This window comes from Thamnophis sirtalis, unplaced genomic scaffold, assembly GCF_051295495.1.
Source record: "Thamnophis sirtalis isolate CommonGarterSnake01/CBP01778 unplaced genomic scaffold, rThaSir2_p1.2 scaffold_1, whole genome shotgun sequence".
Taxonomy (NCBI): Eukaryota; Metazoa; Chordata; class Lepidosauria; order Squamata; family Natricidae; genus Thamnophis; species Thamnophis sirtalis.
Genome location: NW_028261381.1, coordinates 63187081 through 63205272, shown reverse-complemented (window position 1 = coordinate 63205272; position 18192 = coordinate 63187081). Strand labels below are relative to the sequence as shown.

At 37.4% G+C, this 18192-nt stretch overlaps 1 protein-coding gene across 8 annotated transcripts in view; it reads left to right on the top strand.

The window, feature by feature from the left end:
- Nucleotides 1-17593, top strand: part of AGBL2 (AGBL carboxypeptidase 2) — a 30355-nt gene extending 12762 nt beyond the window's left edge. Inside the window, exons 8-18 of one of the 8 annotated variants that reach the window (XR_015696433.1) lie at nt 675-834; nt 2168-2294; nt 3751-3851; nt 4840-4964; nt 5695-5761; nt 9991-10110; nt 10859-10960; nt 11855-11888; nt 13198-13288; nt 13821-13857; nt 15405-15500. Coding sequence is in view for 5 of the 8 variants with exons in the window: in XM_087713528.1 (XP_087569654.1) it covers nt 675-834; nt 2168-2294; nt 3751-3851; nt 4840-4964; nt 5695-5761; nt 9991-10110; nt 10859-10960; nt 11855-11888; nt 13094-13288; nt 13821-13863; nt 15405-15708 (1378 nt within the window). In the remaining 3 variants the exon portion in view is untranslated. Of the gene's footprint in view, nt 1-674; nt 835-2167; nt 2295-3750; nt 3852-4839; nt 4965-5694; nt 5762-9990; nt 10111-10858; nt 10961-11854; nt 11889-13093; nt 13346-13820; nt 13864-15404 lie in introns of those variants that run through there. The other 7 variants (XR_015696432.1, XM_087713528.1, XM_087713530.1 and 4 more) reach the window with 7 other exon arrangements.
- Nucleotides 17594-18192: the final 599 nt, after the last annotated feature.

Here is an 18192-nt window from a genome sequence, read left to right as displayed (position 1 = left end):
CCCAATTTAGAACCGTATAGCTGGTCTACATTTTTCTGTTTTAATTGTTGCTTCCTGGATATCGTACATATTTTTCAATAAGCAGGTAAAATGATCTAATTACCCATTATTTTTAAGGGCTATCCCCAGTTTGGTAAGTTTTGAGAAAAGTGCCAGAGAATCAGTGTTGTTGGTTTTTCCTTTTCTTTATTGTTTCTAGAATTCTTGTGCTTTCATTTTCTTGTTTTTATTCTCTTATTTTTTATAAATAACTCAAGGCATATCCAACAAACTTCCTCTACCTATTTTCCCCTGTGTGGCCCAAGATCACCCGGTCAATTGTCATGGCTAAAGCAGGACTAAAACTCATGGTCTCCCGCTTTCCAGCCTGATACCTTAACCATTAGGCTAAACTGACTTTTTTTCAGCCAGAAGTATACTGGATTACAGCTATTCTGTCAGTTTCACAAGACAAGAATCAATCAGTTATTTACTTTAGGTAACTACTAGATCTAGTTAAAGATGCATCAATCAGGAATTTTCAAATTCCTAACTGATATTGCCATACGTGGGAGGGCGGGGGGGGGGACAATACCATACTGTTATTTACATCTTGATCTGTATGAAATCAGACAATCACAGGTTTCTTTGGATCTCACTTTCTTTATCTGTGTCTTGTGTCCCATTTCTGAAAGAGTCCTTGAGGAACGTGAAGTTCTGCTCTATTGTGATATCCATGGGCATAGTCGAAAGAATAATATCTTCATGTATGGCTGTAACAACAAGCATGCACAAAATCAGTTACTTCATGAGCGAATCTTTCCTCTTATGATGAGCAAGAATATTCCTGATAAGGTGGGGCCAAATGTATTGTATATGCAGATTCTAATTCAGTACATGCATTAATTCAGTATAAATTCTCTAAATTTCACAGATATCATATTATTCAGACTTCTTTTCATTATTGGGAAATACCTTTTCTTTCAAAAAAAAATTATTACAATAATCAAAATTTTCCTCCCTTAAATAAACTATATATTCTGATGTGCCATTTTTAGTTAATAGATGTAGAAGCATGTTCTTTTAATTTGGTGATGAAACTTGAGTTAATTTGGAACAGAAATGCAATTCATCTACTGTTTCAATATTCTTGAAAGATGATATTGATTTTTCTTACATTTTACAAATATAGTAAATTATTCAGTATGAGCAGATAACAAAAATGTAATACAAATTCATAAAAGTAAATCTTTTTTATTTTCAAGAAACCAGGTCTATTAATGCAATTCTTAAAAATCAAATTGAAATTATATCTCTAATTTTAAAAAGCCATGCATGTCACTGTTGTCAACATAGAAAATGCTTTTGAAGCAGTTATCTGTTCATTATATGTTCCCCTGTAAAATCAATTTGGAAAACGTTTACGTAAAATAATTGTAGCTGAAGATCAGGCAGAATCCAAGGATAAGGTGGTGTGGAAGGGAAATGTGCACTTTATCAGAAGCTGGAGAATGAGATACTACATCTCAGAATACAACTATTTCAAGGCTATGTGTAAATATTGGCTGTAGATTTTTTTTTTAAAGATTGTGTATCTACCATATATGCCCACTGCCAAATTTCATGTAACCAATCAGAAGCAATGATAGAACATAACAACTAACATTCTGAAACGCTGATTTGCTAGCTCGTACTTTCTATCTAGAATTGTATTTTATTTGACGTTAAGCTAATCCAAGCACATCACAAGATGTTTAACATTGTGAGCCAACAATCCCTAAAAGATACACAGTTTTTAATCTGAGAAATGATTTTATTATTAATTTTTATATCACTTTTTATATATTCATAGTGGTGAAAATCTCTAATATTCCTGTCTCCTATTTTTCCCGCCACAATAACCTCTGAGGTGGATTGGAATGAGAGAGAGTGACTGGCCCAAAGTTAATCCAGACAGCTTTCATGCCTGAAACAGGCATAAAACTCACTGTCTCCTGATTTCTAGGTCAGCACGTTCACCAAATACACCAAACTGGCTCCCAATCAACTGCATTCCAGAGTATTCTTTTAAATATATCTAATGAACTACTGAGTGTTAGTTAGTTATTTGGCCTGATCGAACAATGCTTTAAGAAAGAAATATCTCTAATAATGTAATAATTCTAATTTGGACAATTTGGATGTTTAGTTTTGTTTCAACAGCTGTAAATTTCAAGTTCAGAAGTGTAAAGAAGGAACTGGACGAGTTGTGATGTGGAGAATGGGAATACTAAACAGTTATACTATGGAATCTACATTTAGTGGGTCAACACTTGGTGAGTGTACACCTTTTTTTTATTCAACGCAGTACAGTATATGTTAAAAATGGCTAGAGAAGGTCTAAATTCAGATAATAGGAAAATAACCAAGCTCAGAGAGCACCAAGGGCCCCATAGTGGTCAACCCCGAACTACACATATTCTCTTGTTTTTAATGGTCTGGCAACTTTTAATTGGTTTTGGTTTAGCAGCTGTGCACTCAATATATAGGATGCAAGGATTTGCACCTTAGGCTTACATTTAAATTCATAGCCATCCCAGCTTTATTTCATTACTTGGGCTGATTGCTTCATGTTGTGTGAAAATAAAGGTATCTCCTTGTGAAACAGAGACTGTATGGTAAGAGTGCGGCGCTGTCGCCACACTGGAGGGCCGCTCATGTGTCCTTGGCCGAATTGAAAGGAAAACACCAGGCAGAAATCCTCGGGATGAGCAAACTTCGAGTGAACATCGAAGGTCTCTTTTATTAGAAAAGTTAGTTACAGCGTCATCAAAAAGGAGCGTATCAAAAGGCATATATAATCACACATGGTACAAGTAAACGAATGAAAAATCACAGCATTCTACAAATAAACCAATAGAAAATCACATCATGGCAAAGGGTGGGCAAAGGGGGAATAGAAAGTTACAAGCTGCATGGCATTGGGAGGGGGAGAGGGGGAATAGAAAGTTACAGCACAGCATAGGGGGGAGAAAGGGCAGGTGTGGGAGTAGCTGGCTCACATAGTTCATGTTACATGAGGCTGCATAGTGAGTCCTGACCGTTAGGCCGGAAAGATGTTTCTGGTGCGATGTTTTTGCATCCCTGTGTATGTGTGTTTCAGACAGCAGAAACTGCCCTGCACACACACACACGGAATGGATTCCAACATAAGAGTATTTCAATTCAAATACTGTAAAGTGGGCAGCACTGGAAAAAGAAGGAACAAGCTTATTGGCTATGAAATCCTAACAACATCAAGGAACTAGAAATTTTAAAATTCTGTCAAATGCTAAATGCTAGAGTTTGGTAGCATTAGCAGCATGAGTGAGGACATCTAAAACTGTATCTCCTTTTGAATTTTTAAGGAGCTAAGGAAAGTGTGGGAGGTAGATCTTAGCTAATTCTGATTAGCACTGCATGGAAAAAATATGACATAATTGTACAAAGCAAGAGATCAGAAAACAGTACAACTAGAAGAGTAAATTCTCACTCTACAGGAGCATTAAGCAAAAGAACAAGGAGCAAAAGAAAGAAAAAAGTTTATAATGGATGCTCTGCCCTTTATTGAATAATAGGTATAATGGGTTCTGATGGCAAAAGAAAAGACTGTGCAAAGAATGCTGGTTAAGTAATAAATTATACAATATGATGAATAAAGGAAAGACTTTCAGAACTTTTTCTCTTGATTGCATATCAAGGTATTTACTGTACTAAAGACTAAAGAGCCACATGTTTATTTGTCTTTCTCAGGTGCTAAAAGTAGCTGTCATTTTACTTTTGAAGATCTCAAATCTCTAGGTTATCATGTCTGTGATACTTTATTAGACTTTTGTGATCCAGACCGCTCCAAGGTGAGAGCTTCCTGTTGTAGTTTAACAGAACTAGAAGATATTGTTGGATTGTTCAGTGTCTTTAAATAGCAATAGCAATAGTACTTAGGCTAACACACCGCTCCATAGTGCTTTATATCACTCTCTGAATAGATTGTAAATACCAACATATTGCCCCCAACAATCTCAGTCCTCATTTTACTGACCTCGGAAGGATGGAAGGCTGAGTCAATCTTGAGCGGGTCATGATTGAACTCCTGGAAGAGGACAGAGTCAGAATTAGCCTCAATACTGCATTCTAGCTATTGTGTCACCACGGCTCCCATATTTCTGAGGCATGCTTTAATATTGCCATTATTATTTCTCACATTTTTAAAATATGTAATCTGGAAATAGCCATAGTCCATGCAGTTCAAAATCAAAATGTCCAAATACCAATAGAAGACATGTATGTAGTCCGTTCCTCTACTACTGTATATCCTGTTTCTTTGTGAGTCTGAAATGTGAAATAATAAATAAAGCTTCAACCAAGTAGCAGATATTAATTTTTCAGAATACATATGATTTTTGTTAAGTAGAAACTTGTCTGACTACAGTTGCCCCTTGGGTTATGAACGTATTATGAAATGCAAATTAGTTGATGTAGGAAATTTGATAATTAAAGAAAAGGCTATATAATTATTATTTTTAAAATTCATACTGATATTGGTACATCCTAAAGGAAATTCAGCTGCCTTTGTATATGTATGTGTGCTCATGTACTCACATGCGTGTGCACATGCTGGTTGAAGAGATTTTTGATGATGTCATTTGGATATTTTTTTTAAATCTTTTACGTGTATGGTATATAAAGATTGATATATTGTACATTTTTCAAATTGTTTTATATTTTGCTTGTTAATATTTATGTTACTCCTTACTTAAATGGTTAGAATGGTTGGAGCATTTTAAAGTATATAACCAAACAATATTTTCCACTTGGTGTAAGAATTCTCTGTTCTTTTCTTAGTTTCAGCAATGCTTGCTAGAGCTTACAGAATTACTGAAACAAAAAATCCAGACTAAGCTCTCAGAGTTGGGTAAAAACATGGAAAGTACTTGGAGTGACATCTCTCTATCTGATGTTGAATCCAGGTAATCCAAGCCTGCCGGCCTTTAGTAATAAGGGATTTTAGAAAAGTGAGATGCCTTGTGGATTTTTCTATCCTCCAAGACTATAGAATAATCAAGCCAGGTGATGCCATATTGTTAATAATTTTAGCTTTTTTATTCAGGAGAAGGAAGAGTAAAACAAGAGCTACATCTCTGAAGGCTCTTTTTCTTATCCGATTCCTCATACTTTTGTAGGTTGTTCATGTATCCAGCTATCTGAGAACATCGACACAACCTCACTCACTAACAGCTTGATGTTAGAGATGTTGCAATGTCACATACTGTACATCCATTTCACTTTTAGTTTTGTAGGAACTGTTAATGTATGTGTTATGTTACATTGAAAGAATATGTAGTGGGCATTAGAGAAACAGATAGACGTGGTAATTTTTTTTTAAAAAAACCATTCCTCTCTAGGTTGCCTTCATTCTTTCCAATTTCATTACCAGACACCTGTGCAGCTTGAATCAGAAATAACTTTCACAACACAAAAGCATGAGAAGCAACTCAAGGGAAGGGATATTCACCATATAATTAGTTTTAAGGCCTTCTGGGTTACATTTGATGATGAAGATAGGTTGAATGGTTTAATGTTTTAGGCATAGCCAATGAGCCAGTTTAAACTTTCTTAGCAAAATTAGGCTGCTAGAAGCAATGACAATGTTTCTTATTGTTGATCACGTGAATAGTTTTTCTCTTTTCTCTTAATTAGCACAAGTGGGTCTGACAGCTCCCAATCAGATGGTCCTCCTGCCCATTTGCTCAAGATGGTAGAAAAGGTGAGAGCTATGCATTTTCAAAGAATAATTCCAAATGGAAAAACTGGAAAATATAAAATACAAAAGTCAAAAATTTTATTACCCAGTGTCTGCTATTATTGTTATTTATTCAAATTTATTATATTTGTTATTTGTTTTTGCTACCTACCATAAGGTGAAAGGAAATGGTGGTTTCACTTTGTGTAAAATTTCCAATGCACCAGTGGTGGGATACAACCAGTACACCCCGGTACGGACTTACCGGTGCCTGCTGGGAGCACCAGGTACCATTCCACCCACCCTCCTTACCTGTATTTGAGCTGATTGGGGCTTTTGTGCATGGCCACGGAGCATGTGGCGCTTGCGCGATGCTCCGCTGAACAGCTGGAGCATCGCAGAACGTCATGGGCGGTAAGTATGCATGCAAGTTCTATGTGCCTACATGTGGTGGACACCCAGCCAGTTGCACCGTGCTGGTTGCAACGGGATCCGGAACACATCACTGCAATGCACCTTGCACTTTGCGCCATGAAGCACTGATTAGCTAGCATCCATTTGATTTATGTTTCTGATTTTTTCCTCCTCTAGTGATCTCAGCATTGCAGGCATTTGCTGTCTCATTTTCCTGGGGAGGAGTGGAAGGGGGGGGGGCAGACAGGAAACCAGCAGACACTGATTGTGTTGATTAAATAGATAACTGTTTCCTAGTCGTCTGTTGGATGAACACTCAACAACCTTCTGAGCCTTGCAAATTTAATTGTGCCACTGGTTTCAATAGGAAAATTGAGTTAGCTATTTTCCATTTAGAGCCGGCAGTCAGCAGCTCTTGGTTGTATTGTGGAACAGATACCTTCAAAAATAAGATTGGCAAAGCCTTGGCCAAGATCCCATAAAACAGAATTTCCTGTAACTTCCTTCTGATCTTTGTTCGGAGTTGCAGTTCTTGTATTACCTTTGCATAGAGGATTTTGAAAATGTTGGCTTCTCAGCATCTTTAGCCCTGTGTAATAACCATGATAAACGGGATGCAGTGGCTCAGTGGCTAAGATGCTCGGCTTGTCAATAAGAAAGGTTGGCGGTTCAACTGTTCAAATCCCTAGTGCCACGTAACGAAGTGAGCTCCCATTGCTTGCCCCAGCTTCTACCAATTTAGCAGTTCGAAAACATATAAAAATGTAAGTAGAAAAATAGGAACCACCGACAGCATTTAATCATGCCGGCCACATAACCATGGAGATGTCTTCGGACAGCACTGGCTATTCGGCTTTGAAACAGAGATGAGCACTGCCCCCTAGAGTCAGAAATGACTAGCAGATATGTGCGAGGGGAACCTTTACCTTTACCTTATTAACCATGATAGCCAAAAAGTTGTAGCTGAATGGATCCACCTCAAAGATTTAGTTTGATTTATCCAGAACAAACGAGTTATCCAAAATGAGTTCTTTAGTGGTGGTGAAATGAGGACATGACTGTTTTAGACTAAGATGGACAATTTGGATCGCTCAGAAGTTTGGTGGTCATCTCAGGAATTTCCAAATGTTGATATCTGTTTTCAATGGAACAGGAAAAAGTGTGACTAAATAAGCTATTGAAAAATAAAATTATTCATTCTTTTTTATTTTAATGTCATGTTAAACCAAATGGAATCAGCTTTAGTTTTTGCCCTTTTTTAACTCACTAAGCCACTCAAAACCTTGGATAGCATGTGATATCTCTCATTCTAAGCAACACACATCCCATAATTGGACATTTTATTATTTCTGCAGGATCAGATAGAGTCAAATTCTGTTGCAGAGTTTGTGGTTGCATTAATCTAGGAAGATTTTGACCCAACATGAGGAATCCATGAATCATGTGATCTCTTCTGAAAACTTGGTTGCATTCTTAGTATTGCTTAAAGTTTCACCCTGGAATTTGTTCCTGGAATTCAGTAGTTTGATTCATGATGAGATGGAATGATCCACAGCAGAAATATAAAGTAAAATTTATTTTTTTGATGCTATATTTTCTGATGGTTACAAGCTGTCATAGAGTCTCTCCAACAGTATGGTAAAGGTTCCCTTCGCACATATGTGCTAGTCGTTCCCAACTCTAGGGGGCAGTACTCATTTCCAACAGACGGTCATCTAAATCTGTGTGAAGACCTCAAATGAAGGAGAACTTAACAGTTCATGTATCAACCTCTTCCATTGGCTTATAGCTCCTAATATCCTTTTGTTGCCAAGCCTGTACATCATTATAGTTTTGGACTTGCCTCTGGAGAAACAGACAATAGACAGTTCGGGTCACCATGATCCAAAACAGATGTTGAGACTCTAGAAAGAGTGTAGAGTGTATGGAAGAGCAACAGAGATACTAAGAGGTCTGGAGGCTAAATCATATGATCATTGGCTAAGGGAACTAGGTATGTTTATCCTGATAAAAAGAAGGCTCAGGGAGACATGATAGCAGTCTTCCCATACTAGAAGGGCTATCGCAGGGAGCAGGGGCTCAATTTATTCTCCATAGCACCCAAAGGCAGAATAAAAATCAATGGATAGAAGCTCATCAAAGAGAGATCCAGCCTGGAACCTAAGAGGAATTTCCTGTCAGAACAATTAACAAAGAAAGAAACAGCAGTCTGTAATCTTTTCTGAAGTTGCATTCTATAATTTGTTGTGTTCATGCTGGAAATGCAAATGATAAACAAGTGTTAATTTTTTAAAAAACTCTACCTACTTTGTGAGAATATTGCATGCACTTCCAAAGCAAAAAGTTCTTGTGGTTAAATATTGTGAAAATAAGAGGATTACTAAATAGTTCACACTGAAAAAGTGAAACAAATGAGACAATATAATGACTAAATATAATATAATGACTAAATGACTATAATATAATGACTTGAACTAGGTAGATTCAGATTCATGTTGTTTTGACTATAGAACATCCTGGGGGATTTAGGGCTAATTATTTTCTCTTAGCCAGAAGTATCTCAAACAATTGGTATAAGGAGAAAAATACTACTCTCAGATTCAGGATATAAATTCAGTCAATTTTAAAATTGATGGTTAAATAGTTTGTTCAAAATCTAAGTAGCCAATGTCCATAACTCAGGATAAACTACTGTAGAAGTTCAAGAATTCTATTTTTAAATGAGAAATCGCAGCTTTATATAATAATAAAATTTCACAAACTGACTACCTACAACGCCATGACCGCATTGCTAAGATTATTCACTGGAAATTGTGCCAAAAATTTGGATTTGAGTACAGCAAAAACCACTGGGACCATCAGGTTGAGAAGGTTTTTAGAGAATGAGAAAGTCAAGATCTTGTGGGACTTCAGAATCCAGACTGACAGGCACTTGGCCTACAACACAATTGCCATAACAATAATTGAAAAGAAAAAAGTATGGTTCGTTGACATTGCAATACCTGGTGATACACGAATTAAAGATAAACAGCAAGAAAAAACCACAAAATACCGGGACTTGCAAATTGAGGTTGAACGACTGTGGAAAAAGAAATCATGTGTTGTCCCAATTGTAATTGGAGCCCTTGGAGCAATACCTAAAGAGCTACCTCTCTATTTGAAAATTCTAAATTTACCTGACTTGAACATTCTGACTCTACAAAAAACCACCCTACTTGGAACAGCTTATATCCTCCGACGTTACCTTAACAGTTCCTAGGTCCTTGGTTAGGATTCGAGCTGTTGAGCTACCAACCAGCCCCAAAGGCTGTGAATCTCACCAAAGATTAACATAATAATAATAACAACAACAACTGTGCACCCTAATGCATGTCAAATCAGAAATATTCTAGTATTCAACAGGGTTTACTTTATGATTATGGCCAATTGCAATCCAAAAATAGCTATAATATTTAGGAATATGTAAAGCTGGTAAAAATATAGCTTGATTTGAACAGTGGCTGGTAACACTTTGACAATTTTATATTTCAGAATAGGGGGACCAATAATTAATTGCCTGTTATTTTATTGCAGCAAGATTTGGAAAAGCTAACACCATCTTTACACAGCATAGGAACCAATTTGTGTGCCTTTAAAATACTTCCATATTCCTGCCTGGAGATACATGGCTAAAACTTAATTATCTTTTTCTTATTCCACCTCATAGCATATTTTAACCACTTAAATGCATTCAAAAATTTATTTATGACTTTTGTAACGATCAAGCTGATTTGACATATGTTAACATATTACAATTTGATCATTGATATATTTAATTATCGGATTATTTCTTTTTGGAGGACTGTAATGAGAAGAAGAAAAAGAAGAAGAAGAAACTTCTGCGAACCAGGAAAGAAAGAAATGATTTGCATCAGAAATTGGATGTGAGCCACGCATTAAAGCACAAGGAAAAAGTTCTAGTAAGAAGGAAATAAAATTGGGTCAAACCAGGGGTGGGTTGCTCCTGGTTCGCAACAGTATGCCAGAAGGGGTTCGTCAAATTTACCATATCTTTTAGAACCCGTTCATCCGGTGGGACAGTACTGGAACACTCTCTCCCTCCTGCCCTCCCTTGCTCACTTGCCCCACCCATCCAGTCACCGCTCACTCACCCCGCCCGTCCGCACTATGCTTTCCCTGCCAGCCTCACACTGATTGGCTGGCTCACCAATCACCCCGCCTTTGAGAGGCAGTGAGGGGGGGGCTATCTCGCATGCCTTCTTTCTCTGAAGGCATGCAAGAAAGCCCCACCCATTGCCCGAATGAACTGTGAACTGTGAAGGAAGGAGGCTGCAGTGCAGGGTCATTTGCCTTGGCTACACAATCTTCTTTCGTTCTCCGTCTGCCTCATTCACTTGTTCGGACAGCAGAGAAGGAAAGGAGGTCACGTAGCCAGGGGCAACTGAGCCTGCAGTCTTCTTCATTCCTTCCTTCCCTCAGCGCCCATCAAAGTGCTGCTGCCGCTCGGCTGCTGTCACTCGGCTGTTGTCGCTGCTGCCATGCCCCCTCTGCGTGCCTAGCCTCTGGCATGGGGTGGCTGGCGGCGGCGGCGGCAGCGGTGGCTACTGCTCCTGGGCTAGCTATGGGTCATGCTGCTAGGCGAGCAGTGCCCCAAATCCCCCGCCGCCACCGCTGTGCCATCTCAGCAGCAGCACCTCTCGCCCGCAGAACCGAGGCGAAGAAGAAGATCGAGAGACGTGGAGCCACCGACTCCGCCCTTTCCCCCGCCCCACAGCTCGCCTCCTTGGGTGGGACCAGGACGCGCGCAGGGTGAGTGGAGTTTGCAACCAACTTTAAAGTGAATGCGGCTGTTTGTGTCTAAATGGGACAGAGAACATGGAGGTAATCTAGTCCAACCCTTTCCAAAGGCAGGAGTCCTTCCTTCTCTTTGAGAGCTGTCAGTGGCAGACATGAGGGAAATGGTGTGTGTGTGTATGAGAAAGAGGGAGAGGGAGGGAGAGGGAGAGGGAGAGAGAATGAAAGAAAGTTGGAGAGACAGAGATAAGAAAGAAGGAAGGATGGGAGAGAAAGAAAGAAAATAAGCGGGGGAGAGAGACAGAGGAAGGAAGGAAGGAAGGAAGGAAGGAAGGAAGGAAGGAAGGAAGGAAGGAAGGAAGGAAGGAAGCAAGCTAACTTATGATCACAATTGAGCCCAAAATTCTGGTTGCTAAGTAAGAGCGTTGTTAAGTGAGTTTCACCACATTTTCCAATGGCCACACCCACCTGGTCACATGACTGCCAAGCCACGCCCACCCAGTCACATGACAGCCGAGCCACTCCCACAAAACAGGCCACACCTACAGAATAGGTTCTAAAAAAAATTGAAACCCACCACTGGGTCAAACATAGCTTTATTGGTTAGAAGTAGTCAACTAGAAAAGTTTTCCATTAGAATGCAAAATTAATAAATTTGAATCTATGTAAGGCATATAAATATTTTTGTATCTTTGAATATAGATGTCTAAAACTTTATTTCCAATTTTAACATTGCAAATACTATTTCAAACCTGCCATTATTTCTACAGTAAAGAACTTCAAAAAAGGCAATTAATGTTAATTAATCATTATCAGCAAATATATTTGTAACATAAGAAAAGTAGAGACTTAAGACATACATTTGTCTGATACAAGGCCATCTGGGTAATTCAGACTCTATTTTTGCAGGGAGAAAACACAAGTAATTGTCAAAAGTGTCAAGGTAAGATATTTATCTTGGTATACTGTTAGGTATGCTGGGAATGCACTATCCCAGCTACTAACACCCTACATCAGTGGTTCCCAAACTTGGCAACTTTAAGTCTTGTGGACTTCAACTCCCAGAATTCTCCATGCAGCTCTGCTGGCTGGAGAATTCTGGGAGTTGAAGTCCACAAGTCTTAAAGTTGTCAAGTTTGGGAACCACTGCCCTACATGTATAATGAAAAATTCATCTTGTTTATATGAAACTCCTATCAAAATTGTCGCTACACATTTCAAAATGAAGTGACTATTATTGTTCGAGAGCATTTAGTAGCAATAGTAATACCACTTAGACTTATGTACTACTTCATAGTGCTTTACAGCTCTCTCTAAGCCAGGACTGTCAAACTCCCGGCCTGTGGGTCAGATGCATCACGCACTGGCCATGCCCACGCCCGGTTTAGTGAAGTGGAAAAAAGTCCTGATATGTCACATGACACCACTGTGACCCTGCTCTAGGCAGTTTACAGACTCAGCATATTGCTGCAACAATCTGGGTCCTCATTTCACTGACCTCAGAAAGGTGGAAGGCTGAATCATCTGAGTCAAATGTGAGCCGGTGAAAATCGAACTGCCGAACTGCTGGCAGTCATCAGAATTAGCCTGCAATACTGCATTCTAACCAATGCCCCACCACGGCTCGTGGTTTAACATGCTGGCAGTAGTACAAATCCTGCCTTGAAGCTTTTTTCCACTGGTTCAAAATAGAGATTCTATAAAAATCTTGGGAATAATGTGACCTCAAACCTCAATTATAATAATCCAGTGAGAGTGCCATGGTATGATTTATAGATTTGAGTTTAGAAATTATGGTTTTTGTGTTTGAAAACAATTGTAGATATGAAATATTCCTTCTAAACCTTGGGCATGAGATAATGTTTAATGTGTTCAGTACTAAATATCACATTTTGCCTGTGACAAAGCAGGGCAAAAAAAGGTAAAATATTATCCTTTCAAGACTGCCAATTGTGTAACATTGTTCAGATCTCACAAAAAAGACTGCTGTATTCTGTTGAGCCACTAAATATCTATGCAAATGTACTTCATTTGGAACATATTAAAGTGAATAGGTAATAGTTGTTCCGATTCCAGAAAAGTATATTTTAAAGAATTTTGAGATCCTTTCACTTGATATGTGCTTTCTACAAAATATCTGCTATATAGAGATTCCTAAAGGAAAACAGATTGTTCCCCTGACTGAATGTGAGTTCAGGATCAAGAATCCTAGCCCCCTCCTGATATCCACGATTCCTCTATCACCAATACAGCGAAACAGCTTCACAACAACAACCATCAAACAGCTTCCTGCTCCATTTTATGAGCATTCCAATGGAGAACTTAATGGGAAACAGGATGCAGGTATGAAAAGCTGCATATGCCAAAAGACTAGCAAATTCTGTGGAACATGTAAGAATTACTGGAAGTATGGCTAACGCAGTGGTGAAATTCAAAACTGTGGGAGTGGCTTGGTGGGTGTGGCAGGGGAAGGATACTGTAAACTCCCCATTCCCTCCCCACTCCTGGGGAACAATATTGCAAACTCCCCACCCAGAGGTGGTATTTGCCAGTTTTCCAAACTACTCAAAATTTCTGCTACCGGTTCTCCAGAACCTGTCAGAACCTGCTGAATTTCACCCCTGGGCTAATTCTAATTAAAGATTTCAATAGATTTTAAAAAATTCAAAGTTTGGAGTAAAGCATGACCTTTTAATTAAAATTCCACTCAGACACCAATTCTGTACCATGGGCTATGTAAGTGCAGAAACTGGTCTATTATAAACATTGCACCCTTGTCATCTACATAGAGAAAAAGCTCTTAGGAAAAAAAGATCTGCTATTACTTTATTATTTTGCGGATGTTTTTCCAAAACATATTTTTGTTTCTCTACAGGTACCTCTCTTCCATCATCCTGCCCTGGAGTCAAACGGTACAGGTATTCCAATTTCCCAACTCTTGGAGATTACAATGAGTGTTTAGTGAAATGGCAGTGGTGTGTGCCCCAGACACTAATCCTCAATAGTTAAAACACTTTTTAAAATGAATATTGTCTTGATATAATGCTCCATGTTTGATGTGTGTCTTTGAAGTTAGGTATTTAGCTTTGAATAGAAATGCTGTTGATGTACAGTAACCACTGCTGTTCATCAGATTCTTTTGTCCTTTCCTCACTTACACTTAAGCATGAAACAAATGTGCCTGTTCAACATGTACCCATCACACTCCTCCATCACCATAAAATTCTTCTTCTTCCTTGCAGAGCTGCTGCTGTGTTGAACAGGCTTGCAGACTTTTGGAAAATGGTGGTGAACAAGCTCTTATGTTCTAAGAGGATAATATGTATATTCTCTCTCTATAGATACTCAGGGATGGAAGTCATGCAGAGAATATCCATTAGGTTAATGTCCCTATATATAGCCCTAAACGAGAGAAAGCAATTCCCTATTATTTGGGTGGAAAATGCAAGTTATGTCAGTTGGCATCCCACAATATTATCCCACAGGCAATTTAAGAATATGTGATGCCTCTGACATTTGGCCAAGACCAATTGAAAATTAAATAGGTTTATTAATAAAATCCCATGATGATTTATAAAATCTATTGAGTTCAATAATAACTTTCTGAAAACTGCTGATTTTAGATCAGCAAAGGCTAGTTTTATAATTCAATATTTTTCTTGCTATATGTGTAATAAACTTGAAGTGCTTTGAACTAAACTGTTCCAGGTTTCTTGCACTTGACAATTTGCAACATGTTTTGCATTTTAAGCTTAAATGGTAGATGCCATCCTACAACCCTAAATATTTTTTAAGGGAGATTATTTATGAAAGAGTACATCATCATTCACCAATTACAGTTATGTTTCAGTTCTTAGAATTCAGACATGGTGAACAGAATATTTACTGCATACATTGTTGTGTGCTTATATAGACATCACATTATTCAGCACCTGAAGAAATACATTAAACATTACATCCATTTTTAATTCCTAAGCATCAAGTTCACATCCATTCTATGATACTGTTGTGCTTCTGAGTTTCTGTTTTTTAAAATAATATATTTACCCAGTAGTTGTGATAGGAAATGTATTTCTTCTTTCCATCATTCTTTCACTACTGTATTTTCTTTTTCAAAATCCTACTCCCCAGAAGAAAAAGTGATTAACTATATTTCTCCCTAAGGACAAACCATAATTAGTGAAAAGTATTGTGAATCATTAAACAGTCTAATCACCAATACCATAGTTTCTGTGAGGAAACTGGAATCCTTTTGAGACTCTACTTCAAAAAGGTGGAGGAAATGCTCCCAGCATTTGTTCTACCCTTTAAAAATATCCATTGACGAGGAAGATGGAACAACTGTAAAGTGTACTGGATTGGTGGAACTACGTGCCATCTATTCAAAAACATTGTTATGTATTGTTTTTTTATGATCATAAACTTATTTAACACTCCCCCCCTCCCGATTCCTGTTTAGGTCCTTGTGGTGGCACCCTGAAGTACCTTCTGTGACTTCAATGCTACGTCGAAGTCTCTCCTTGAAATCTCAGGTTCTATTAAGCAATAGACCTAGGTGGCACTTGAGTCAAAGCAGGTCACAGGTTCTTCCTCATCGAGAATTCATATGGAAGCCTTTCCAAATTGACCCCATACTTCTGAAGACCGAGAATGAATACGGTGCCAATACCAAGGGACTACCAAAAGCAATCGGTCATAAATATTCATCACAAGATAGCAGAGAAACTATTCAAGGCTTTAGGTTTGTCTACCAGGAACCATGAAACCATGAATTTTTAATAAGCTACACTGAGTTTACCTCTGGTCAATAGGAAAACAGGCAGTCAACAGGCAGTCTCCTGTTCTGGTTATTTCTCACTAGACTTTAGTGCAAAGACATCTTTAGTGAATGAGAACTTGGAGCCTTAAGTATGAAAGAAGAATTCTCTTCTTTCCACAGATTAATTGCAAACTGTTATGAAGGACAAGGGTTTTCCTCCTCCATTAATATCTTAAGAGAAGTTGCATACAGATTTCCCATCTATTTGTTTTGCTGCTAAGAAATAAAGAGGGCTATGTGTGGAGGGAGATTTGTGCGACCAAGAATTGTCAGCAGGAAACTTCATGAACCTATTGGAAGTTTTTCATCTCCTCTTGATTATATTAAGTTTGCTCCCTAGTGAGATTCAAAATCAGCTCAAAGAAAAATAAGTGTCCTTCCTTCTTGATTCTTCTTACAAATACCTCCTCCACCACTGAACTCATATTACTTTGGCAAATGTTGCTTTAGAAAACTTCCTCATCTGCAACAGAATGTCACTCAATTCTTTTCTAGTAGGAAAAATATTATGCCTAAGTAATGTATGCACAGGGTTTTCCTTTTTATGGTGAAGGATAAATTGCAAATTCTAGAAACTCAGTTTTATTGTTCATTTATTGCTACAATGCACAAAAAGCAAGCGAGACTGTTACTGCATTTTTATCCTTTGAGTGAATGTATCACTCCCCTATTTCTTAGGAGTACACTGATAGATTTGAACTCTCATTATTGCTTTAGCTCATAATTAAAAAAGAAAACATGTGCATACATTAGAATTCAGAAAAATGTGCTGAGGATGCAGAGATCATAAAATAATGTTTATGTTCTTAAAGTTGAGCGAAATTAATTAAATCTCTGTTAAAGTATATTTACTGAAGCCATGTATCGGAACTTGTATTTTGTTACGGATTTTGTGTAACATTAATGAAGTTTGTATGTGACTTACAAAGGTTAAAAGATTTTGAAACTTATTCAGTCTAGGTTTTGTTCTGTTATTAAAAAAACCTAAACAACGTAAATGACAAATTATAGGTACAGTGCTGAAAAATACACAATTGTATCAGAAATATTATTTTACTTTTGTATTGTTCATGTTACAGATTAAGGAACTTTACATAATAAGCCTTGTCTAACAGTCATTTATATGTTTCACTGAAAAACAGTATAATAGCAACTAAAAGATACAAAAGATTTATGAGCCAAATTTAAGTTAATTCACACAAAGAACCTAAATATCTGATTACATTTGGCATCCTTGGTTATTTTTTCCTATTGACAAAATGAACATTCTTGAAAATATTTTCTAGAATTTTTTTCCAAAAGCAAAGTTTTCAATCATATCTTAATTAAATACCAATTTATGTTCTTTAAAAAAAGTTGCCTTATTTTTGTTATTTGTCTTTATAATTAGACCATTACTAGTCCTTAATAGTAAATAGTACTACTGTAAAATTATAAATTTGATTAATAAGGGAAAACACAGAACTTGAAAAAGATTAATGAACAAAATATTCATAAAGTATAGAAATTCTGTGTCTCACTTTCACATGGGCTGAGTAGAATGAAACACTGCAACAAAGCCACTTCATTGGTTTTTGTAGAAATGTATGGCTAAAGAGTTTTTTCTATTGAAGCTAAGTAGCTTGTCAAAGTGAAACAGTCCTCCTTGATACTAATTGGAGATGTCAGAGTAAAGTCCCTTACTTTTTCCATGTTGTAACACCACTTTATTCCAGTGATGAGACTGCAAAGCAGTACAGTTTGTGCAGAATGTCGTCATGTAATGCCTAGAATGCTGTAACTGTTTTTGTTTTCATGAACTTAACATTGATAAAATTTACTGAACACCCCTTAAGTGTATCTTGCTGTTTTATGAATGTTTAATCAATTATTTTTACGAATTAGTGTAGATTTTCCTATGCTAGTCAATATGTATTCATTGTCCTTAGCAAAAAGCAACTCTGCTGGCCTCTTTTGATGCACATTTTAGAACATTCCACTTCCATTTTAGTATTTTATCTGAATTGGGGGGGGGAGAGGATGTTTCACTCAGTTTCCTCTATTATCTGTGATGAACACCCCCAATAATTAATAAAATCCAGGAAACTACTGTATATTATTGAACACTTTTATTTATTTTAAAATGGATACTATTCATTGATGTAAAATAAAAAACTCCACTGGAATGGTATATAGCTCTTGAAATCACTTGTCAGTTACAGATGTCCTCATTTACAGATAATGAAAAGAATTCAGTCTATTTTCTGTACATTGAAGCCTGCCTCTTAATAGGGTGCATGTAGAGAAGAGAGCCATATATCTAATATGAATTAAATGGATCACCATGCAAAAGACCATGCATAGCAATCGTTCAATTTTCTTACGGTTTTTTTTTTGTGTCAGCGTGTATTTTTTGCCAAAGGAAGTATTTGTCAACCATCCATTTTTT